A 26,217-nucleotide genomic window follows, 5' to 3' on the forward strand; every position below is an offset into this window, starting at 1 on the left:
AGAGTGAACCTATTTTATTATATATCCTTTAAATATGAAATATTTTAAGTCATTTGTAAATGATTTATTATATTATATTATTATATATTATATAAACTCCCTTATAGTAGAAAAATAAATATATATTATATAGTAGAAAAAATGATTTATTATATTATATATTATATATTATATAGGGAGTTTATGATTGGACATCACAATGTCCCATCATAAACTCCCTCTTATATAATAAGAGAATATATATATATATATATATTGGTTATGAAAAATTTATGTATATTTTATGCATGCCTGATTTAATTATTTGGGTATTATTTATTTATATATTCACCGTTGGAGTAAGAACTTTTATTAAAAGGATTAAAATATAAAGCAAATTAACAAAAAATCCAAGGAGTGTAATTTTCTAACGGAGGGGTGTCTCCTCAACAACATGTGGCTCCGCGACTGCCTAACATATAAGTTATAACTAAATGCAATAGTTTTAGGTACAATTATGTTCATTGATACAAATCATCCATATCAATTGTATTTATGATACAACAAATATAATAAGCATTCAACTTTTGTCTCGCCTCACTCCCAGAGGCAGACCCACCTTTATCAGTGAGGGTGCATGTGCATTTGTCAACTTCGAAAAAAATCATGTGTATATACGTATAACTATCTTGAGAAACTAGGATATAATTAACAGTGCACTCATGAGAAGCATATGAATATTCTTGTGTTGTTGGTACAAGGCTAAGGAGCCACTCGAGAGATTAGAGTTCAAATCTAGCTAGAACACTAGTTCATTATTTTTATTTTAAGTTTAGCTTAGAGATCATATCTGGTGCACTCAAAGTCTTTAAATCCTGATTTGCATCTACTCACTCCCTTCTCTCTTAGATTTCGCTTGTCTCTCTCCTCCCTTTTCTAGTCTCACTCGCCTCTCTCTTTCACTAAACATGTAACTATAATTTGTAATTAAACAAACTATAACTATAAATCTCTAATTAAACCCAAGTTATACCCTCTTTCCACAAACATGTAGCTATAAATCATAATTAAATAAACTATAGCTATAAATCTCTAATTAAACCCAAATTATAGTTATTTTTGAAAGTTCCTCTTTTTAAAAATATTTTTTTTTTGAGTATCTAGGGTAGCTTTTTGTGTTGTATATTTTAAATCTTAATGCAACTATTTTGAATGTTTTATGATATTTTATTTTTTTATAGCCTCCATCAAATTTAATATGAAAAATATTTTGTCAGAAATTAAAAGAGTTAAATTTTGACAAATTTAAGAAACCAAAACTGTGAAGTGCATAATCAAGGGACCAGTTTTACTGACTGATGGTAAACTTTAGGAATCAAAACTATCAACTGCATACTTAAAGAGACTATCTTGAAATACTTCAAACATAGGGGGACCCTTTTTGCCATTTTCTTCATAAAATTACGGGGAAGGGGAACAGGATCTGCACAGAAACTTGAAACTTCACGCCACCACGACTGTAATCTCGCCACCGATGCCGCCGTGAACCACCAGTTCTTCGCCGGCAAATCATTTCCGCTCCACCTCTGTTTTAACCCACTTCATCACCACCATTTTCGCAACCTGAAACCACCCTGCCATCTCCGCTGAAACACCCAAAACAGTTGCTAAACCCACCACTTGATTCCACCCCCTCACGGACCTGAATTATACGAAAACTACCGTTCCTTCCCATCTCTGCTGTGGAAGCTCCATTGAGATCAGCCGAAAAGAATCCTAATGACCCGCACGCTCTTCCCATTTTTGCAATTCCGGTGTTGTCTTCTACATCGTTAACTTTCCGGGTTTGGGTTGCAGGTCGCGGTTCAATTCTGCCGGCAAGGATTTTCGGTCTGTTTTCAGTTGTTCCGGGCTTGTTGGTCTAAATTCAGAATCTGAAGGATTGTTCTAATTTGAGGTCCATTCTCACTCTCCTTCTCAATTTTTTTTTTCTTTTACTCTTGTTTCATCTGATAACTAATGACGGTACTTTGCTTATATGTTCATTTTAGCTTGTGTGTGCTTATAAGTATATCATTTTCGTTTCATGCGTATTTGTGAATTGATTTTGATTGGAATTTTATGTTAGTTAATCATGAAAGGATAACAAGTGAACTAGGATTTGGATTTGGTAAAAGAGAATGGATGAACCTTGGCTTGATTATCACTGAATGAATCAAAGGAATTGGGTTTGAGATAGTATCAACTGCTGTTATTTCAGTCGTTTGGGCTGGTAGTGGCATGATTAGGCCGTCAATGTAATAGGCAAAATCTTAGACTTCTTTGGTTGATTATGTGTTTACTACTTTCAAGAATAATTACCTATTTTCCTGGAAATTCCCTGAATATCAAGGAGAATACCCCGAGATGTCGAGTGAAGCTTAATTTAGGATGGTATAGGTAGTGTAGGTTTACTATCAGTACTCTTTTTTATTTTGGACTGTAATAACTTTGGACACTGTTTTACACACTGTGCGTGTGATTGTTATTCAGTGAGTTTGTCCAATTGAGTTTCATTTGAGTCGATACAAGTCAATGAAGTGACCATGCTAGAACAACGGGATCGAGGGGTGCCTCGCACCTTTTCCTCGGTCAACAGAATTCCTTAACAAGAATCGCTGTTGCAAATTGGTTTTGGAGCCAAATGTATTTTTTTAAAGGGATCTTTGTTTTAAACGGTGAGTTGGCACACCAGATTTCGATGCCAACTCCATTTTTATGAATCCATTTGAAAAATTCAATCTTTTTTCACTTTCAATCTTGAAAATCCTTTGATCTTTTAACTACAAATATTTGGTGGAAAAAAGGGGTGTGTAATATCTCCAAGTATTGGTAAGAATTGATACTTACTAATATGATTTTCTTGTAGATTTGTGAGCGGGAGGAAGGATATCTTAGGTTTTCTGCTGGGATATACCATACTGCATCATTTGATTGGGAGAAATCTTCTTATTTTTCTCCTGGAATTTGAAGGAATGTCAAAAGTTAGAGACAGAACAGAAGATTTTAAAGATGTTGCACATCGATCAGCATTGTCTTTGGGATATGATGAGGTACATTAACTTATTCAGTTCATTAGTTTTCTCTATCCTTTGTCAATAGGATTATGTAGCATGTCGTGAAATGTCTTGAAGAATCTTCATGCTCATATGACCCCTACAGTCCTTTGTCTATTACATTGAGTGTGATTGTGCATATAGCTTCAGTAATTTTCTTATGTATCAATTGTTCATATCGTCCTGTATTAAATGCTCGGTTTTATAATTAAACTGATCAAGAGTTTTTGTGGTTGCAAATATCTGGCAATTTTGTTTTTCATCGCAGATGATTTATAACTCTCTTGTTAGCTGAGAACTATTCCATATAATTAAACTTCAACATTCTCTTTTCCGCTCCTTATTTTTAGTCTATGTCATATTACCATCAGATCGTAGTTTATATGTCCTCTGAACTTAGATCTTTGCTGACAGTCTAAGACTGCTGCCTTATTGGCATCTTTTATCATGCATAAACCTCGGCAAAGGTCAGGATTCAGCAGAGCTGCACTTAAAACGGTATAATTGTCTACACCTAATGCTTATTTTCTTTTGTTATGTTGTTTGTGCTTTAGATTTTGTATCCTCAAGTTCATAAATAATCACAAACCAAAAATCCTTTCCATAATTTTTCATTTGTCAGCTAGAGAGTATTGGGACTCTGGAACAATTTTTGATGAAACACAAGAAGGATTATGTTGATCTGCACCGTACAACTGAACAAGAGAGGGATAGCATTGAGCATGAAGTAAGCTTGCATATTTTGATATCGGTTTTCTTTCTTTCCTTGCTGTACCTTTTTTCATTTTTTCTTTTTGTGGATTTCAGAACAGGACAGTTATAGCTAGACTATCTTCTTCTTGCTTCTATGGTTGCTGTACATAGAAATATTTATTCTTGGTGCATGATGCTCTCTTATCATAATGAAAACAAAAGGGGTGTTTCAGTTTGCAAATAGGATTAGGCCATATCACAAGGGTGAGGTTGGAGTTGCGATTACATATTTGAGAGTTGAGATAGTTTTACTGTTTTGCCTCTATTAGGTGGTGATTTGCAATTTTTAAATTTAGGAAAATATCAATCATCTTTCAATTTAAACTAGTTGGGACGTCTATATGAATCTTTTATATCTATTCTGATATCCCGCTATATTTGGATCCATTTTATTTTAATACTTAAAAGAAGTATCCTTTCAAGGCAAATTATCGTCCATATGGTTCCTTCTCTTCCATTGCATTATATGCTAACCTCATGATTCTAAGTGTACTACTTACCTTTTAGAACTTTTAATCACCAGAGTATCACATCTTTGAAGTAGTGCTTTCAGAGGTTTATGTAGGACATGCCCTAATCATCTCAAATAATGTTCTCTTAGGTTATCTTCTATGTATTCTACTTACTCTTTCTAAAAATAGAAGAGAAAAGTCATATAAAGTTATATACAAATCACTACCCCTTTTTTTGCATTTCCTAATAGTCATTCAGTAACTTTCACAACAATCGGAATCTGACCTCATGTGCCTTTGTTACTTGCTCTTTCTATCTGGTGTGTTAAATTATAATCTTATCTAATTGTGTATGGCGTGCATCAATCTTAACATCTATATTCATACAACACTCATCTTGTGGCCATATTGGCTTTTGGACCCAACAAATACTCCAATATAATGTTATTGGTTTCAATTTGTTCTATAGCACTTACCTTTCTCTTTGTTAATTATCACCTGTATAGACCTCTTGTAGCATTCCTCTATTTCAACCATCAATTTTTCTTTTATGTGATACAGTTTCATCTACATGTCATTTTTTAGAAAACTGGGTCTGTATATCTGAATTGTATGCATTCGGGTACCACAGTTGTGTCCAATCTCACTTCACATGCGTTTTTCTTATGGGGGCTAATGTTGCAGTGCTTGATTTCTCTAAGAATTATTCAAAGCAGTCAATTGGTATGAGAGACAATCTTATGAGAAGGGGCATCTTTTCCCTTAGTTTTAGGTATGGGTCTGGTAAAAGAGTAAATTTAACATAATAACACTCGAAGAAAGATTTTTTCTGTTTTTGGTCTGGTTGGCAGGGATGACCAAGGGTAGTAGATTGGGAAAGTGAGTCCTGATCTGCAGTTCCCGTTTCATGGAATCATTATCCCAAACTCCTTCTCCTAGACCTTGAATAAGTGTTCAGTAGCTCATTGCTGCTTTAGGGTTAGCCCACATTTGTAATTTTTAAAACCATGAGAGAACTGGGTGAATGATGGAATAAATTAGTCCTGGTATACATCTTGAACATTTTTCTGAAGATCGATCTTGTATATATATTAAATGATCTTTTTTTTTTAATTATTATTTTCAGTTTTCATATAGCTTAACTAATATTTAATATTGTATAAAACAATATTAAGTTCAGTCCATGCAATAATGTAAATCCTGGGAAATTACTAAGAATATTATGGATGAAAGCCAATAGAAATTAATTGGTGGTTACAGTACTCTAACTCCAAGTTTGACTATAAACTATGACCTACGGAATTGGCACTTCTGCACCAAGGTGCTGTGTTTGATTTATTTTCCTGCTGTTTGCTATAATCCTTTTTTTATGAAAAGCTTAAAACTACGTCTTTGTTTAATTACCCTTGAAATGTTTGATAAAATTGCGTCTTGTTTTCCTTCTTTGTCTAGTTTGATGTCCTTATTAACTTTTGAGTCTGGAGAAAGAGATCCTTGTCCACCTTTGTGGTTGACTTCTTCTTGTGCAGCTTTGTTTTGAATGCTAATGCACTTAATTGAGATTGTTAAGTTAGAGTTAAAATAACTTACTAACACAACTTTCTGCAGGTTACTATTTTTGTAAAATCATGCAAAGAGCAGATAGATGTTCTCAGAAATAGTATAAACGAGGAAGATGCAAATTCAAAGGGATGGCTTGGTTTGAAGGGTGACAATCTGAATGCTGATACTATAGCACACAAGCATGGAGTGGTATGGTTGCTACTTGCAATATAGTGATCAAATATTCTCATAATTTGATTAGGACTGCTTCCTGATACATCTCTTCCCACTTTCCGCTGGTATTTGGAGTTTTTGAAGTAACTTTATTGATACTGTTGAATTAAAGATATTTTAGTGCAATTTTCTACAATCAGCAGAACACTGTCGTAATTGTCATATCATAGTTATTTTGTCTCCAGTTTTCTACTGGGGTTTCATACTCTCTACGAATAACCTCTTTTGAAATAGAGAAATTATGTAAATATCTCTGATGTTAGCAGCATTACTTCAAAATTGTTGTCTTCATTATGATTCAATTTGGAAAGTATCCGTGTTCCTATTTAAATTTGGATCTCTTACCGCCACAGATTTTCTTCCCAGAATTTTGCTTCTTAGAAAGTGTTTGTGTTGTGTGGTTGTTCTGTGATTTGCATAACATATCACTGAGTCGTATTGCCATACTCCTGCAACTGCATATGGAGTAACAGAAGTCACTAGATCGTTGTGATTGTTAATACCTGTTGATGACATAAATATAGTTTTTCAACCTAAGCTATGGTCTGTAATCAGATGAAAGTAGGTCTAAAGCTGTTTCTTTTACTTGTTTTCAAATTGCCTCTTGCGTACGCTAAGAGTGAGGCTGAGGATGTAAAAGGAAAAAAAAAAGATCTTTTGGAATAGAGTGCCAAGGCATTTGAAAGCATATTTCTTCTGGTTTATCATGAGATCCACAGTAGGTGAAAATCCTTTAGTAGTATACACCTAATGGTGCACTGCTGTGCTTTTCATTCTTGGAGTGTGGATGCATACCCATATTCATTGTTTGCTTTTATACTGCAGGTTTTAATTTTAAGTGAAAAGCTTCACTCTGTCACATCACAGTTTGACCAATTGCGGGCAATACGGTTTCAAGATGCTATTAACCGAGTGACACCAAGAAGGAAACGTAAGAACACTACCAAATCAAATGCTGCAGAGACCTCTGCTTCTAGTAGTTTGGACCCCAACATGAAAAGGGACTCTGAGGGTCTCGGGGACCCCGATACACAAGCAGCGCCTATAAGAGTCCAAGAACAACTTTTGGACGATGAAACACGTGCCCTACAGGTAAGTGGGAAGTTTGCTGATAGAGGATTTAATTCTGGCAAACAAGCATTCTTAAAGCTAAAATCACATATACTCTGTTCCTGTAACCTACTATGATCACTCGAATGGTGCAGGTAGAGCTGAACAGTCTCCTGGATTCTGTTCAAGAAACAGAAACAAAGATGGTGGTGTCTGCGTTAAACCATCTTATGTCTACTCATGTTTTGCAACAGGCCCAACAGATAGAGCTTTTATATGAGCAGGTTAGTGGTATTGTTGCCTTTTTACTTTCTAGTTGGATAGAGCTTTTATCTTGTTAAACATGCCAAGAAAATCATTTTCTCTCACATTGTTTAACTAATTCACACAATCTCTGCATTTTCTCTATTAACTTTGCCATTTGTAACCATTTACTAGTTAGAACTAACAAACATTACAATTTACAGATCTTTTTTTATTCCATGTCTAATCTTTATACTGTTAATACTTTAATTTGTTCATTAAGCATTCTAAATCCCCTTTTGCCAACTGAGCTTAACAATTGTCAGCAATAGACATACATGCATGATAAGAAAAGAAAAAAGAAAGATTAGAATATAATGAAACAATAGAATACATGTTTGTAGATGATCAACGAAGCTACATGATTCTTTGAAGTGCACTGAACAGAGCAGATTGTTATTATAAATTGTCCTGGTCTATTAACAAATTATTCCTCTAGTATGGGTTTTGATAACTGTATACTTTTCGAAAGTTCTGGATGAAGTCTATGCCTTTGGTTATTACTTTCGAATTTCAGTTGGTGTGAATTTATGGTTTTTCATTTCAGGCAGTTGAAGCTACCCAAAATGTGGAACTTGGTAACAAAGAACTGTCACAAGCCATTCAACGGAACAGCAGCAGCAGAACTTTTCTTTTGCTCTTTCTATTTGTACTTACATTTTCAATCCTCTTCCTAGATTGGTACAGTTAATTATAGGGATTTTCGCGCTATTTTTTGTTTTACAAGTAAGAGTATAGAGAGCATATATTGTCCAACTAAAGTTGCGTAACTTTATTAGAAATTTGGAGGCAATTATCTGTTGTATTTGCTGCTTTATTATTTGTACTGCTATTATTGTTAATTGCCCATGCCACCAAATACCAATATTGAACTAAACTTTGATTAGACATGGCTTTGGTGTAGTTTTGAAGGGATCTTTTCAACTTGGACCTCTATAATAACATAATTTTCAAATAATATAAATTTCAATTGCATATATTATAATTCAAATAACTATGAAGTAAGATATTATTACTTTTGAGTTTATGTTGTGTGTAAAGAATTTGACCAGGCATTAAGATCTTTTGTCTACTTATAGAAAAATGAATAGAATAAGATGATTTTTTCAACTTATAAGCTTTGAATTTAACTTTGCAAATATCTACTAATAAAGTTGAAAGACTCATTGAGCCTTTTAAAATTCTTTTCAAATTTGTTTCCACATCAGAAGTTCCATTTTAATTTCATACAATAATACAAATTAAATTTTAAAAAGAACGGCCAGAGGCTGTGGTCGGGTCAACCTAATCCCGGATAACTCCCAAACTGGATAAGGGGCCTTGATCAGAAACTCCTGTCACACTCTCAACCCGCCCCTCTAAGAGAGACTCGACTAGGTCCAGATCAATACATGGAGGGGCGGGTTGGGACTGACCCGATCCAACCCACTTATCAGACTTAGATCGTGTACATTTTTATGGTGATTGAAGAGTCAAAATCACACATCCATATTATGTGTATAAAATCACTCGTTGATTGTATCGGTATACTAATTGAGTATGCATTTTTACCTAATACTAATGCATTTACGCATATCTAAGTAGTTAGCAAAACAATAATGATCATCTTTTTGCCACTATTTCAGTATAGTGTAAGTAGTACTGCTGGTAACAAATAAGAGAAAATGGTCAAAAGCCCCCCTAACCTATAGCCGGATTTCCAACTACACACTCATACTTTACGGGGGTCCTATTACCCCCCTGAACATTTTTTTTTACTAATTTTCTCACCCTTATTTGCTGATGTGTCCACATAAACCAGATATAATTAAATGTTTGTTTACACGCGCTGTCACATAATGACTGGACCCCAGAACCCACGAATTTCCTTTAATCTTTTCATTTTCCTCTTTCTTTCTCTAAACCCTAACCTTTTTTCGATCTGACCAAATTCACCCCCATTCTCTTCAATCTGAGATTTCGTTCCAATCGAAGTTTGCTGGGAAGGTTCGTTTAGCTTTTTTCGTTTGTTGGGTCAAAGTTTTCTCTAAGTAAAGGTTAGTTCTTATAGTTCTTTACTAGCGATTTTGAACGATATTGATTATTGTGTTTGATTAGGGTTATGAAATTGACAAAAAAATGAAGAGCAATAACTGGGTTTTGGTATAATAGCATTCCATTGAAGAGAATTTTTGAACTATAACTATGAAATCAGAGAAATTACAAGCCCTAAAGCTTCAAGCTTTTTCGAAATTGAAACTACAGGTGAATGCTTTGACAAGTAAATTCAAGTTTTAAGCTGATTTGGGAGAGAATGAAGGAATATACCGTTGGAGATTTGTCAACTATTAGAAGAATTGAGAAAAAAAGGAAGAAAAAGAGAGTTTGATTTTGGGAGAGATGAGATTATACCATTGGAGATTTAATATAGCTGATTTGGACTCACATGTGTAGTTTTCTTCAGCTTTTAACGTTTTATTTTCTGTTCTTACGCGCCTAAGGGAGTTGGTCTCACCTTCTTGGACATGTCAGCAAATAAGGGTGAGAAAATTAGTAAAAAAAANTTTCAAAATTATGTTAAAAAAAAGTACTACAAATCACACTAACTAAAAATTTAAAATATTTTAAAAATCATATAAAAATTTCAATAACTTCTCAAATTCCATAATATGACATAAATTAAAATAAAAAAATTATATATATTGGGCCCGTGCTGACACGGGGTCCTATATCTAGTCTACTAATAAAGTTGAAAGACTCATTGAGCCTTTTAAAATTCTTTTCAAATTTATTTCCACATCAGAAGTTCCATTTTAATTTCATACAATAATACAAATTAAATTTTAAAAAGAACGGCCAGAGGCTGTGGTCGGGTCAACCTAATCCCGGATAACTCCCAAACTGGATAAGGGGCCTTGATCAGAAACTCCTGTCACACTCTCAACCCGCCCCTCTAAGAGAGACTCGACTAGGTCCAGATCAATACATGAAGGGGCGGGTTGGGACTGACCCGATCCAACCCACTTATCAAACTTAGATCGTGTACATTTTTGTGGTGATTGAAGAGTCAAAATCATACATCCATATTATGTGTATAAAATCTGTATCGGTATACTAATTGAGTATGCATTTTTACCTAATACTAATGCATTTACACATATCTAAGTAGTTAGCAAAACAATAATGATTATATTTTTGCCACTATTTCAGTATAGTGTAAGTAGTACTGCTGGTAACAAATAACCAACACTAGATGAATAAAATTGTGACTAGCTAGTGCCTGTCTTCATTTTATTCCAAAAATGGTTGTACACTTGTACTATTTTGCTTCATGAAACCAAAAATAAAATACTTTTGGACTTGAGATTTATCTAATATTAATGTAGTTTCTTGTTATTTGAAAATTGAAATGTAAAAACTCTAAATTGTTGTATTACGGTAATAATTGAACTTTGATATGTATACTCAAGTATAAATTTTCCTATTAGAAAAAAAAATCATCCTATTTTAAAATTTAATAGAGGAGTATTTGCGATGAAACAAATAATCAATTAATTAAGATTAAGGGAGCTAGAGTAATGCTAACTAACATATCAAAAAGTATTTCTCCGAATTCGATGTGAACGTAAAATATTTTATGCATCAAACTATCATGAACTTTGTCTCTTACAAGTTACCATATACATAAATTTTGTAAAATTAAGTTTAAGGCATAACTCGTTATATCATATATGTTATAAACATAACTTATGGTATATATTGATACACAAATATGAAACTTTCTCGAATAAAATTATTTGTAATTTCAATATCGATGATTTTTTATACCTATGTTGGAATCCTAAATTGATTATAATTAGGATTTGTTCTTTATGGTATTTACTTATTTATGTTTAATTAGTATTTGTAAGTTAGAGTGGTACCTAATCCTAGTTTAATTTATAGGGACGTTACTAGTTATTTTCAATAGGGGAAAATGACACATATACCCCGAACTATTGTAAATGGTCTACAAATACCCTCCGTCATACTTTTCGTTTATTAGTGCCCCTGCCGTCCAAAAAGCAATGCACATTTACCCCTCCCCAAAAAAAAATTAAGTTTATTTTTAAAAAATATTTTCAATTTCAATTCAAAAATTATTTTCTACTCTCTAGTAAAAATAAAAGATATTTTCTCAAAAAATACTTTTCATTCATAAATCAAACGCTAGAAAATCTTTTCCGGAAAAAATTTTCTACTCATCAACCAAACATGAGAAAATAAGTAAAAAATCTACTTGTTTTCCAGAAAAAACATTTTCCTTCCTACCAAACACACCCTAAGTGTCACGTATTTTCACTTTAATCCTTAACCACACATATTAGATTATATATTTAGTACTTCCTTCACCTAATTTACGTGTCCACTTAAGCATATTAAGAGAAAACTCAATCTTTTTATTTTATTTTATCCTTATCATTAACTATCAATTTCTCAAATTATTTCTTAAGATTTTTTGAAATGCTAATACATGGAATCATGGATATTATAATCAAATATACCCTTCATTTATTATTTTCTTAAAGAAATTGCAAAATTAATCGTGAACAAATAGAAATGAATAAAAGCACTAAAATTTTTTACCATGCACTTACCTATTAACGCGTTTAGCAACTAATTTTGTCATCACCAATATATTTTTACCTTACTTGCACTGAAAATATTGCAAGTAAGAAGACTTGCACTGAAAATATTACAATTAAAAAAGAGTTATTTTAAAAGAATTGTTTTTGAAGTGTATTTAAAAAATCTTCAAATTATGTTATTAAGAAGCTAAGATGACAAGTGGAAAAATAGGTGTCAATTTTCATGAATGGTTAGTGACACATGTCCTTAATACTTTAATGTTTTAAGACATACCCTTCCTCAATAATTAATGTAGCGTAGTCAGAAATTTAATAAAAAATATGTAATTTTTCTTCCTAATTATGTTAAGGGTGAGCAAAATTAACTATACACTTATAATATTGAATATTTAACCTACATCCACCACGTAAGTTTTCAGAATAAGATATGCACCGGACCATCCTTCGCCTAAAATGGCTCGTCCATGTCTTATAATACTCTCACTTCTCCATTAGAAATTATGATAGAGAACAACATTCAGCCTTCTTTCACATTCTCACGTTTCCCTCTTTCTTTTCTTGTGATTAATGTTTATTTTAATTATCTTTTATTTCGTCCTGGAAAATATTTTATATGGTTGAAATAGTTTTTTAGGATAGTGTCCAGCACGATTTAAGTATCAATTGTGTATTATTTAAAAATATTATAATAGTAATATATATCTTATTTTCAGTACTACTATTTTACTAAATAAATAGTTATATTATTATTGTGATATTTTTATTATTCTCCAACAAATATAAGCATATTAAATGGCAAATAATACTAGTGCTTCAACAGTCTGTGTAACTGGAGCTGCTGGATTTATTGGTTCTTGGCTTGTCATGAGACTTCTTGAACGTGGCTATAATGTTCATGCTACTGTTCGTAATCTTGGTACACCAAATTTTCCCTTTGTGTTTGGTAATAAGAAAATTGTGGCTTATACCGTGGGCGGGGAGGAGACAATTAATTTAGAATATCGTCTATGAAACTTATTTTTTTTAACTTTCATTAGAAAAGTCATTTTCATCCATATTCGTAAGGAACATGTTTTTCTAGAAAAAATATTTTCCAAAATATTTTGACCAACCAAACATAGAAAAATCATAAAGTACTTCCTGAAAAATGTTTTCCTCCATTACCAAACACATCCTTTTATACTGGTATTTTATAATAAATTTTGAATTGTCAATTAGTAATTAACCTTAAAAATAATTATACGTACTTGTTTATAAAAAGTGAGATTAATAATGTGAGGAAACATGCACATTAAGATGCACTATTAGTGTATAAATTACTTGCACTGTGAACATAGGGGAAATGGCCTTTTTAGTCCATGTGTTATTGCCTAATTCCACTTTTAATCTCTGTGATGTTTGACTGTGCACATTTAACCTTGAATTAACTAGACTGAGCGATTTTGATCTAATTACTAAGAAATGTTAACTTGGTTAACAGATTGCTTATTAACGGAAAGGGCAATTCTGGTACTATAAAGTATTAGCTATTTTACTTTATTTATTGTATAATAAAATAATTCTTTTATCATTTAAATTTACTCTGATTCATGTGCTAGCATACTGTCAGAATTACCATGACATACATTGCATTTACTTTTACTTTCTCCTTAATTTTAATTCTTTATCTCTTTCTCTCTCTTAGAATCATATGAAAATACATATGCGTTCTTCTCTCCTATCTTATCTCTTTCTCTCTCTTAAAAATTCAATGTAGAGCTCCCCAAATATTGATTTAATACTAAAGGAAAATATACGATGGAGCTCATATTGGAGTGATTTTTGTTTCAATTGAATCAATTTTTGAGATTTCTTCTCAGTTCCCTTCAACTCGAGATATGAGGTAAGTCTTTTTGATTTAGCCTTATCGATTCGGTCAAGCGATTTTGGTTCTTCAACTCTACATTTTCACTGATATTAGCCTAAGCTTTCAAATTCAGGTAATATACTTACATACTTGAAGGTTTTATTCTCTTCGAACGTATAAATGGTGTGTGCATGACAACTCTAGTTTAGTTGGTGTGATGAGTATGGTTGTGATGAATTACTTTTGGGAAATCACTTTTTCTTTTGCCTAAATCTATTTGTATCCCTTTTAAAATTGCAGTAACCCCTTTTGAAGGTGCTGTAAATGAAAGGTCTGAGCCTGCAAGTCTAATAATTGCTTTACCTCTCGGATTTCGATATCCTTGTTGTTTGCGAAGGTATCTTTCACTTTGTAGTATTGCAAATTGATTAATAGTGAAACTAATAGTTATCAACATTCAAATGTCCTATCTCACTAAAAATCAGTAAAATGTGGTTATTAATTGTGAAGTTTGCACTGTTTTTGTAGTGATCGAGTGAAATTATTTATCTTGATTGTGAAGAGACAATATGCATTTCAAAGTGTTGGTATTATATATTTGACTTGTAAAGTGTGATAGTGAAAAAACTGATGTTAGATATTAACTTATTGGATTATTTGATGTAAGATTGTTATATCGGTTTTGCATTATCTTGAATGGTGTGTAGATGCGGGAAAATAAATTAGGAGATAGAAGGGCTGAGTTTTAGGCTGTGAATCTCCCTTCGGTGCTCTTTCAATACATTTTTTGGATATGTGGAAACATAACAATCTTTTTATTGTAAAAACTGTGAATTGATGCATGTGATCTTACTATAGTCATCTACAAAAAGTTAAAATCAAGAACAAAATCAAATTGTTTAAGTTGCATCTAGTTTTAAGAGGAAACAAAAACGTGTCACCAAAGCATAAACTTCAAAGTCAATAGGAAAGAGAACAATCTAAACTCATGCACCCATTGTCATGGGAAAATATTTGGCTTGTATTTAAGGAAAATTTTTCTTCCTAGCATATGCTCTATTTTCGACTCTCTTGCTCGTTTGAGAAAGCGCCTTCTATAAGCTTGACAATGGGACATATTGTTTTTCCATTCTCTGGATGAAATGTGGCCTTGTACCTTCTCTAGAATGCTCATAAATTTCTTCTAAAATGAATGTAGAACTCCTCAGTGGGATTTGAGGTTGTGCCCTTGGTTGGTTAAGTTGACTGGCCTACAATACATAATAAAATAAAGTAAGTTAGTAAAGTTCAATACATACAACATAAATAGACAATACGAAAGGTAATCACGATCTGTTTAGTCACAAATGAGGAGTTGGATTGTATTGATGCCACACTCTCAGTAAGAATGCTTGAAACCTACATTGAAATAACATTTTTAGTATTGCTACTCTTATTAAATATTAAAGGGAATCAATTTATTTTGAAAACTTACTTCTGTTTCATTATTAAATGTAGATGAACCTTATTTGCTGACTTCCTGGTGAACTTGTTGCTGTTGAACCTCAGATTGATTGGTTCTTATAAGAATAGGACATTTTCTACTATTATGTCCTGTTTTTCCACACAATCCGCATTTCTTTTTTTGCCCTTTCTTGATGCTTTTAAAATGGTACCATTTCCAGAATCTGATTCTTTTTTAGTTGTCTCATCATTTCCTCTCTTTCTTAGTTTTCTTGGTCTACCTGGCTGAGCTTTATAGATGGGTGGCAGTGGTGGTTCTACCCCAGTCTTAGACCATTTCAGAGCTATTAATTGGCAAAATAGATGGTTAATAACTCTTCATACACTGCTCAACCGTGTAACATTCATGAACATACTTTTCAGGTTCATCCTTCTTAACCCATATAGCTGCAATAACATGATTACAAGGTATCCATGTTAAGTCCCATCTCTTACAAGAACATGCCATCTCCTTAAGATCAACAGAGAATAATCTTAGATGAATGTCCTCAATTTGGTAATGAAATTCATCAGATTTAATGGCAATACACTCGGTAGCATTATCCTTATTTTTCTCTAGCTTTAATAAGATCTGTGGGGAGATTATGTGGCTATGATTAATCATTTTATCTCTATTCTTCTGAAGTCTTGACATCATATAGATCCTTATTGATTCAAGCATCGTCAGAATATGTTGGTCTCTTGTTGGTAGAAGTACGCTATTAAATCACTCACACATATTATTCAATAACATGTCACACTTTGTGAATGAAGAGAAAAAATCTCTTGACCAGTGAATGAGAGGCTTATTCATGAACCACTTAGGGGAATCTATATCTATCTTGACATTTCTTCCATATGCTTGGAAAATTCAGGTTCTGTAGTTGCCCTGGTAGCTTTCCATAGGACTTCTTTCAATGCTTGTCCTCCAAAACCTTCAGTTTTAAAATTATTATGTAGATGTCTCACGCAAAATCTGTGTGCGACATCTGAATTATCTCATCAAATGCTGGAATTAAACCTTTTTGTTTATCAGAAATGAAAGTCCAAGCAAAAGAATTTTGGGAGATTCCTAGATCCTCGTCAAGAAGTGTACATTTCTGGATATTCATCTATTATCAGAAAAAAAAAGAAGATATTTAGTATTGATATAACAAATATCACCAATATAGGAAATACAAAAAGAAACATATAAATCCAACAACAAAATGTAACCAGTCCTTGCAAGTTCAAATATTTGTTGAATTTGAATAATTAAGTAATTGTGCAACTGAAGTCCATAAAAAAGGAATTCTCAACTTGTCATTTTTTTTATTACTATACAATTTTTGGAAGTTCTTTTTATATACTTTTTCAGAAAACATGAAGGTGGGACAGTCTTAGGAGTGAGATTAGGCCTTAACCCTTACTTGTGTATTTCATAAAAAAATAACATCACTTAAATATTGACATATATTTTAGCTTCCAATACGAGGGGTGAAATGAATGTTGTAACTATGTAGCAAAAGTTGAGATCAAAATGAGAGAGTTAATAGGACTCCTCTTCCTTTACAAGTTGATCACTGGACATTGTCCAAAGTAACCAGAAGACCAAAAAGAATACGTTCCTACCATAATCTAAAGTAAACTTTTCTGTTTGTGCTTTGAAACAAAATAATAGTACATACATCTTTAATGTCTCTTTTCATATAGTTTTTAACTTTTCAAGACAGATTTAAATCTTGTGTGAAGAAAAGCTATTGTATGTTCTCCTATATTAGCCATATAAGCAGTGATAGTATTCACTTTTATCTATAGTGAGATAAAAATATTTTGCTATTCGTTTTAGTTTCTTGATATTGTTTATTATCAATCTAGTACTGAAGACCAATATAGCTTTAATTTTATGTAGATTAAATAATAGCAGTACAAGATATATTAATATAAACACAGAAATATTTTCTAAAAAGTTATAATGCACATTTATCTAGTATGTTATTTATGCTTTGATTTGCCACATCAATATTTAATCTTTTTCTTGATCAATCAATATCAAAGTTATAGTCTAATTAACTAGATAGAGTACTTACATGTTGGTGTGAATTGTAGTCCATTCTTATAATGCAATTTCATTGTCATTCTTTTTTTTTACGGGAGGTATAGTGAGCAAACTTTGAATGCCCTAGAATTGTTCTCACACGAGAAAAACAACTAAAGAGAAGTTATCATCAAGATATACAAGTCTCTCAGTTATTCATGATCAAACCATTAATTTGCATCAAAGTGGAAGAAGAGATAAAGACAACATATGGTTATGAGGAAAAAATGCGACATAAATACTTCTAAATTTTTGTACAATTAGGTTTTTTCAAGTATTTTAGCTAATAGTACCAGAATTGCCCTTTCCGTTAATAAGTGATTTGTTAACAAAGTTAACGTTTCTTAGTGATTAGATCAAAATCGCTCAGTCTAGTTAATTCAAGGTTAAATGTGCACAGTCAAATATCACATGGACTAAAAGTGGAATTAGGCAATAACACAGGGACTAAAAATGCCATTTCCCCGCGAATATATATATATAGGTTAAAATGATTTAAGTTATATATAACATGTAAAAAAAAATTAAACCTATCTTAATTAACCCATGAATTAATTGTTTGTCAATTGTAGAGAATAATAAGAAGGTGCAACATCTTTTGGCGTTACCAAAATCTGATACAAATTTAACTCTATGGAAAGCAGACTAAAGGGAAGAAGGAAGCTTTGATGAAGCCATAAAAGGGTGTGAAGGAGTATTTCATGTGGCCACTCCTATGGAATTTGAATCCAATTCCCGAGGTACTGAATTTGTCTGATCATCTCATTAAAAAGTAAAATTTATTTTTTAATTAACGAGATTAATATATAGAAGTAATTAAACCAACGGTGAGGGGAATATTAAGCATCATAGAATCATGCGTTAAAGCAAAAATTGTGAAGAGGCTAATATTCACTTCATCTGCTCGAACTGTGGATATTCAACAACAAAAAAAACTTATCTATGATGACAACAATTGGAGTGACTTGGATTTTATATATGCTAACAAGATGATTGGATGGGTAATTTCCTTTTACCTTTTAAGTTATATACATTGATAATATATGTCATGTGCAATTTAACATGTTGCTAAATATTATCAATTAATACTAGTCTTTCTTTTTATTTTATGTGATACTATTATTATTTGGAGAGTCAAATAATTTTTTTATCATATGTTTTTTCAAATATTTTTTTAAACCTTTTTTTTCCCTTTTTCTTTTCTACTTTCCATAGAGGCTTTAATTTTTCTGTTCCTTTATTAACTCGAACCCATAATTTTAAGATTGGATGCGAAAGGTGATTACACCCTAAGCAACCCCCTCTTATAAAACATTTTTCTTGAGTCGTCTATCAGAATAACCTCTCTATATCCATAGAGTTAGGGTAAAGTTAGCGCACATCTCACTCTCCCGAACGCTATTTGTAGGATCACACTTATACATGCATGTTGTTATTGTATTTTGAGTTATTTACTATGGTCTATGGTGACTTGTATGATTTTTCTATATAGTTTCTTAATATGTTAAAGAAATAAAAAATAAAAACTGTAGATTCTATATTCAAATTAACACAAAAAAAATAATCAATTTTACCCTCGTACATATAGGGGAATGGAAAGGAGGATTATGTAATTACACTTTTAAATAACTTGATTTTAATTTACAAATAATTATTTTTACACAAAATATTTTATCTAATAACTATTTTATTTATACTTTGATTGTTCATGTACATCAATTAATGGCTTAAGTCATCGACGACCCCTTAAAGTTGTCTGCATAATTCATTTAGACACCTCAACCAACACTAGTACTTATTGAACACCTAAAATATGAGAAAATGGTCAAATGCCTCCTTATCCTATAGTCGAATTCTCAACTACACATTTATATTTTACGGGTGTCCTATTACCCCCTTGAACTATTTTAAAGCGGAATAAATGCACCCTTAAGTGCTGACATGGCGTAGAGAGTGTGTTCACTCTCTTAAAGGCATGTGAGAGATAAAAAACTGATCAAAAAAATATTTCAAAAATATTTTAACTTTTTGTTAAATACTTTTCCAACTTTTGCCTTTAATTTTATTTTCTTTACTTTTTTCATTTCTTTTTCTTTTATCATTTTTCCTCCTATCTCTCTCTCATCACTCAACACCCTCCCTACCTATACATCTCCATCACCATTGTTGAACCACTATGCAGCCCCATCTCCTCACCCATCTTCTAATACATTTTCATAATTTGTCTCACAATTACTCACAACCATTAACCATCAAAATCACCAAATAATCATTAAAACTATTATTTATATAGTAAAAAAATAAATTAAAGTCATTAATTTTCTTGCTCAGACAAAATTTATCAAGCTTCAAATCTTATTTTTTGTCTTTATTAACGATACGTCCGATGAAGAATCTAAACTACACACAGTAAGAATTTCACGAAGTTGAGCAGCAACAATCAATTGATTCTACTCAATCCCAATAATTCAGTGATTTCTTCTAGTGTAGAAAGCCTAAATCCTCCACTATTTAAAAAGAAATAAAAGGGCGTATTCATCCTCAATCATAAGACGAGTAGCGAGAACTTCAAGCTTAAGATTGGTATTACAATTGTGGAATTTGAGTGGGAGAGGTGAAAATGAAGGTTTAAATAATTAATAAAGTAGTTGTTGTGGTGTTGCTAATGAATATTGATACTTAATTTGTGAGTTATAGAAGGATGTAGTGGGGGTGAGGAGTGATTAGAGAGGAATGGGGCGGAGAGAGATAAAGGTTTTGGGGAGTTACAGGTAAAAAAATTGACATGACTTAGAAAAAGTGAAGAGAGGAGAAAATGAAGAAGAAGAAGAAATATAATTACTCTTTTTATTTTTTTATTTTATTATAAGTGTGATATTTGACAAGTGGCAACGCGTGGTGCACACTACATGGAAAGAATGTGGTTGTGTAGTTTTAGAGTGGTTTATATTCCGCTTTAAAATAGTTTAAGAGGGTAATACGACCTCCGTAAAATATAAGTGTGTAGTTGAGAATTCAACTATAGGTTAGGGGGTCATTTGGCCATTTTCTCCCTAAAATATATAAAATGTTTACCTATTAAACACAAAATGTGGATGTGGCAATAAATGTGGATCTCACATATGTTAAGCGCGTGAATAGATCCAAATAATATATTTTTTATTAAAAAACTTGGACCTTTTTTCTTTTATTGACACTTGGTAATAATGACTAATTTTTTTAAATTTAAAAATGATTTCTTAATCAGCAAAGAAAGTAATAGTCTTGTTCTCCATTTTCTTTTTTGGTCAAACTTCTGCACTCCTTTCCTCCATCTACTTCCTCCTCCATTTTCGAGAAAATGATCAAAATGGTCCTTAATGTATGACTTTGATTCCATTTGGTCCTTAATGTATGGACTTGATGGAAATGATCATTTATGTATCATAAATTGTGATCAATTTGGTCCTTAACCCTAAAATTAATATTATTATTTTTTGCCGTCAAAATACACAGAATATGTAAAAGATGCGCTCATTCAAGACTTTTCTTCCCCTGTTTCCAAAAATTCCAAAAGGGCACATCAAATTTTTTTTAACCAAAAGGGCAAAATCGCTCATGACGAAGCGATTTTCTTCTGACAAAATTGATGTCGTTACTCCTTTAAAAAACATAAAATCGCTGCCGGTCCAATTTTTTTTTCTTTTTTCTTTAAAATCAGTGCTGTGATTTTTTTTTTTAACAATGTTGCCCCAACAACGTTTAAAAAATAGAAATAGCTGCTATAGCAGCCATTTTCTTAAAAAAGTAAAAAAAAAAATTATTAAAGATTCCCGAGGTGAGGATTGCTTAAAAAATAATGGGAAATCGCTTCACGTGTAGCGATTTTAGTTGATTTTTTTTTAAAATTAATTGCTGCCATTAAAAAAAAAAACTAAAATTGCTACACGTGGAGCGATTTTCCATTATTTTTTTAAGCAGTCCTCGCCTCGGGAATTTTTAATAAAAAAAAATTAAAACTTTTTTAAGAAAATGGATGCTATAATAGCTATTTCTATTTTTTAAACGCTACTGGGGCAACGTTGTTGAAAAAAAATTCACAACAACAATTTTAAAGAAAAAAAAAATTGGACCGGCAACGATTTTTATGTTTTTTAAAAGAGTAACGGCGTCAATTTTGTCAGAAGAAAATCGCTCCGTCAGGAGCGATTTTGCCCTTTTGGTTAAAAAAAATTTGATGTGTCCTTTTGGAATTTTTAGAAACAGGGGAAGGAAAGTCTTGAACGAGCGCATCTTTTACATATTCCTTGTATTTTGACGGCAAAAAATAAATAAATTAATTTTAGGGTTAAGGACCAAATTGATCACAATTTATGATACATAAAGGACCATTTCCATCAAGTCCATACATTAAGGACCTAATGGAATCAAAGCCCATACATTAAGGACCATTTTGATAATTTTCTCTCCATTTTCCGTTCTCAAACTTCTGTATTTATTTTCATTCTTTATATTAAGAAAAACTGAATCTACGGATTAACTTTTTAAGAAGAAAGAAGATTTTGATATTTGAGTTTAAAAAGTTGGCCGACGTCCGTCTGTTTCCTATTTCCAGTCATTTTAAGCAAACATCGCCACTCAAATTAAAATATAAACCCATTAAATTTATTAATGTGATATTAGAGAATTCTAAAGAAATAACTTGAATACTCTCGATTTCTCTTCGCCGTCGTTCACTACGTTAATTTATTTTCCACAAATGTCACTCCGCTAAGCTACACATACGTCATAATATTTCACTATTTATATTATATTTAATCCCATAGTTTTTAATAAGAAGAAAAAAATGGATCTTGCTGGAGGAGTTGAGAACGGGGTGACAGTGGTGAGCCGGGGAAAGAAGAAAGACCAAAGGGTTAGCTGGGTTGGGGGACAATTTTTCCTTTTCTTCTTTTAGTTGATTAACATTTTGAATTATTAATGGTTGAAATTGTTTTTTATTTCTTAAAATTGAAAATTCATTTTTTATGATTAGATTGGACCCCCTATGCCACATGTCATAGTTTTATTTGTGACTTTTTTAAGACACAACATGTGAATCACACGCACATTATCTTTAAAGTTAGTTTCCATTTTGTGTTCAATAGATACATATTTATTAATATTAAAGTGTCTAAAAGGTACTAGTCCTAGTTAAGATATCTAAATGAATAATGCGGATAACTTTAAGTGGTCGTAGATGACTTAAGCCTAAGTTAATTAATTTCATTCAGATGTATTTTGCTGCTAAAATACTGGCGGAAAAGGCAGGATGGGAAGCAACAAATAATAAATCAAAGAATAATATAGATTTCATTAGCATTATACCAACACTAGTCGTTGGTCCCTTCATCACCCCAACATTCCCACCAAGCTTCATTACTGCACTTTCGATAATTACCGGTACGATTTAAGTTATATACATTAATCGTAATGTAACAATTTTTTTGCCCTATTCATATATTTAATTTGTTATCTTTAACTATTAACACAAAGATTCTTTAAGTATTGGTAAAATTAAAAGGGACAGATTACAAATTAACAAACGGGCAAGTTACATACACATTTATATGTTGGTCGATTAAAAATATTAGACTTACTGACTATTATTTTGATGAGCGACTATATACAGGGAATGAAGCACACTACTCAATTATAAAACAAGGTAAATATGTGCATTTGGATGATCTTTGTGAGGATCACATATTCTTATATGAGCATCCAAAGGCACAAGGAAGATACATTTGCTCTTCTCATCATGCTACCATACGTGATGTTGCTAACATGATCAGACAGAAATGGCCAAACTACTATGTTCCTTCTGAGTAAGATCCTCTCACTTTTATAGACTGATATATAGTATAAATTATTTTTTTATTGAAATAATGATATACGCTTGTTGATGTGTTCGACACTTGGACTGACTCTTTTTCATAAATCAAGCACATGATTTTTTTTCCTCATAATGGATAGTGGTTAGACTCTAATCCATAACTTTATCAACTCATGTACATATTAAAGTGTGTAACAATCTCACCTAGAATAACCTCAAAAATCTATAAGGCATATTACCTGTTTAACAAGATAAGATTCATTGATATTATTGAAGTGTATAGTATGACCATCTCATTAATTTAAAATTTTAAGCTTTCATTAAATTTTGATGTTCATTTATTCAATATATATGGTATTAGATGATCCAAAAAATACTGGGATTGAGTCTTACCACCATCCATAATAATAAAAAAAATCTCTACATGCTTGGCTCATTACAAAAATCGTGCCTAAGTGCATGTCATGGGCGTAAATTGAGGCACTAAGTAAAAAAAATGTACTCTTTCTAACAAGTACTTTTAGATGAGATGCTTCTTAATTACTTCAATAGATATTATAAAAATTCTTTATATTATAAATGTACTAAGCTCAATCCTATGTAAACATGTCATGGGAACTTAGTTGAAATCTTTATAGAAATACCTAGTCAGATCAATATTATTTATTTTTTGTAATCAATATATATATATTAGATTTTTTGTTTTAAGTAATTGGGTAAGTGATTATTTAGATTAAATTTTCAACTTAAATATTTTTGGATAATTGACAGGTTTAAGGGGATTGACAAGGAGTTGGACGTGGCTAGTTTTTCATCAAAGAAACTGATAGATATGGGGTTTAAATTCAAGTACAATTTGGAGGACATGTATAGAGGGGCCATTGAGACTTGCAAACTAAAGGGATTTCTTCCTAATTCTACCCAAAATCCAGCTGATAAAGGAAATATAAATGAGAATTCATAATTCGATAACTAAAAGTTACATGTATAAAAAAGTAGAGGATAAAAAAATTAAGCTACCTACAAATTTATTGTGTATGTTTGGGACCATAAATACATTTAGCCTTTAAATATCCCCTAAGCATTTTGTTCGTTAAAGCTTTTCTTTGGTCACTCAATACCTTATATAAGTTCCTTTTTCTCTCCCTATAGATTCATTATTGGTGATAGACCCACCCCTCCCCATCCTTTTCACCACTATCCTTAATTTCACAAACTTTCATAGTATGACAGACGAATATTACTCCCTCCGTCCCTATTTAGTTATTCACTTTAGAAATGACACACAGATTAAGGCAACAATGATTAGCACAGTGAAATTATAATTTTACCCTTATAGTACAATTTATAATTCCAAAATAAATTAACTCAAGATAACTAATCAATGTTGGGAAGTTCATAAGTTTATTTACTTTATTTATGACTACTTTATTTAAATAAGGGTATAATAGGAAAAAATTTGTTGTCCTTTCTTGATTTGTCAAAATGGACAACTAAAATAGGAAATATGGACAACTAAATAGGGACGAAGGGAGTATCATTTTGATACTTTTTATAATATTAGCAGCTTAGATACTTCCTCTGTCCCTAATTACTTGTCCACTTTTTCTTTTATAGTTGTCCCTAATTACTTGTCCATTTTGACAAATCAAGAAATGACAAAATAATTTTACCTATTATACCCTCAATTAATTACATTAAAAAATGTACAATTTCTTGAAAATCTTAAATTTTTAATCCATCTACTTCATAATTAATAGGGGTAAAACGGTAAACTCACTATGTCAATAATTGTTTTCTTAATAGGTGTGTCAATTCAAAAGTGGACAAGTAATTAGGGACAGAGGGAGTATCTTTTACTCCATTTGTCCCATTTTATATGCCACTTTTTTACTTTGCACTTGCATTAAGAAATTATGTAACTTTACCCTTCTACCCTTATTTAATATTTTTTTAAGTCAACTTTATTAATAAATGACAAGATTAATTAACTATTCTATCAAGGGTATAATAGGCAAAATATAGTAATTTATGCATAAATTTTATAAAATGACAAGTATTGTGGTCTAGCTATTTATAAAAAGGGATGACATATAAAATGGGATGGAGAAAGTATTAGTTATCGAATAAAATTATGTTAAACCTAAATACATGTCATCATTCGACCATGTTAAATTGTTTTAATACTAATCATTATTGTCATCTTTTTGAAATATCATAATCTAATTAATTATCATTGTGCCTTTTCCAGCGTATTTTCCATTTTCATTCCCATATTTGAAATTTCTTTATTGCTTAAACAAATTGACCCACCACCCACACGGGAAGAAATAAAAAATAATAATACAAAGATGAATAAATAAATAAATTAACATCCTTTATTAGGACCCACTAACTAACAAGATTGACCATTGCCATCCATGATGCTAGGAAAAGTCATGCCTAATATATATTTTTATTATTATCACTTTAATTTATACGACATTTTTTCTACTCTAAAAATATTTAACATTATTTTGCATTCATATAAATATTATGTTTTTTATTTAAAACAATTTTAATTTGTTAAAGTATTCACAGTTAAACCTTGATACTATGTTTCCCCTCTTTTTAACCATTGCTTAAATATTCTCTTCCGTCATTAACTAATACAATTATGTTTTATTAAGTTTAATCTAATTTATATATATATATTATATTAGAGATAAGTGAAGAAATATCAACGTAATAGTAATTAAAAATTAGTTAGATAGATAAACATCTCATGAAAATTAATTTTTAAAAATAATCTGAATGTCAAAAAAGTTGTATAAAAGTAATTTTACTACTTTCATAAAAGAAATGTATATTACAGAAATTAAAATGAAAGAAGTAATAGCATCAATGGAAAAAAAGTTAAAAATATTTTTAAATCATGTGAAATTGAATAAAAATAATCTCTATTAA

The 26,217-nt window shown here is 31.4% G+C and overlaps 1 protein-coding gene and 1 pseudogene across 2 annotated transcripts; both read left to right on the plus strand.

Moving 5' to 3' along the window:
• Nucleotides 1-1,430: 1,430 nt before the first annotated feature.
• LOC125850752 (syntaxin-81-like) lies at nt 1,431-8,318 on the plus strand. Of its 2 annotated transcripts, none has more exons than XM_049530601.1 (8): nt 1,431-1,936; nt 2,888-3,071; nt 3,489-3,572; nt 3,697-3,801; nt 5,888-6,031; nt 6,881-7,147; nt 7,261-7,389; nt 7,956-8,318. In XM_049530601.1, the coding sequence occupies exons 2-8, from the start codon at nt 2,994-2,996 to the stop codon at nt 8,097-8,099; spliced, it is 951 nt and encodes a 316-aa protein (XP_049386558.1). In that variant the 5' UTR covers nt 1,431-1,936; nt 2,888-2,993; the 3' UTR covers nt 8,100-8,318. The 2 variants fall into 2 exon arrangements, with proteins under 2 accessions (XP_049386558.1, XP_049386559.1); XM_049530602.1 differs by having other exon boundaries at nt 2,992-3,071.
• Nucleotides 8,319-12,807: 4,489 nt separating this feature from the next.
• LOC125850760 (dihydroflavonol 4-reductase-like) lies at nt 12,808-24,235 on the plus strand (annotated as a pseudogene).
• Nucleotides 24,236-26,217: the final 1,982 nt, after the last annotated feature.

This window comes from Solanum stenotomum, unplaced genomic scaffold (genome assembly GCF_019186545.1).
Source record: "Solanum stenotomum isolate F172 unplaced genomic scaffold, ASM1918654v1 scaffold19035, whole genome shotgun sequence".
Taxonomy (NCBI): domain Eukaryota; kingdom Viridiplantae; phylum Streptophyta; class Magnoliopsida; order Solanales; family Solanaceae; genus Solanum; species Solanum stenotomum.

Excerpts from the sequence above, each read along its gene's own strand:
- LOC125850752 (XM_049530601.1), top strand. The coding sequence starts at position 2,994 with ATGTCAAAAGTTAGAGACAGAACAGAAGATTTTAAAGATGTTGCACAT. Across the intron at positions 3,802-5,887 it reads GGGATAGCATTGAGCATGAA|GTTACTATTTTTGTAAAATC; the intron begins GTAAGCTTGCAT and ends AACTTTCTGCAG. Across the intron at positions 7,390-7,955 it reads TAGAGCTTTTATATGAGCAG|GCAGTTGAAGCTACCCAAAA; the intron begins GTTAGTGGTATT and ends TTTTCATTTCAG.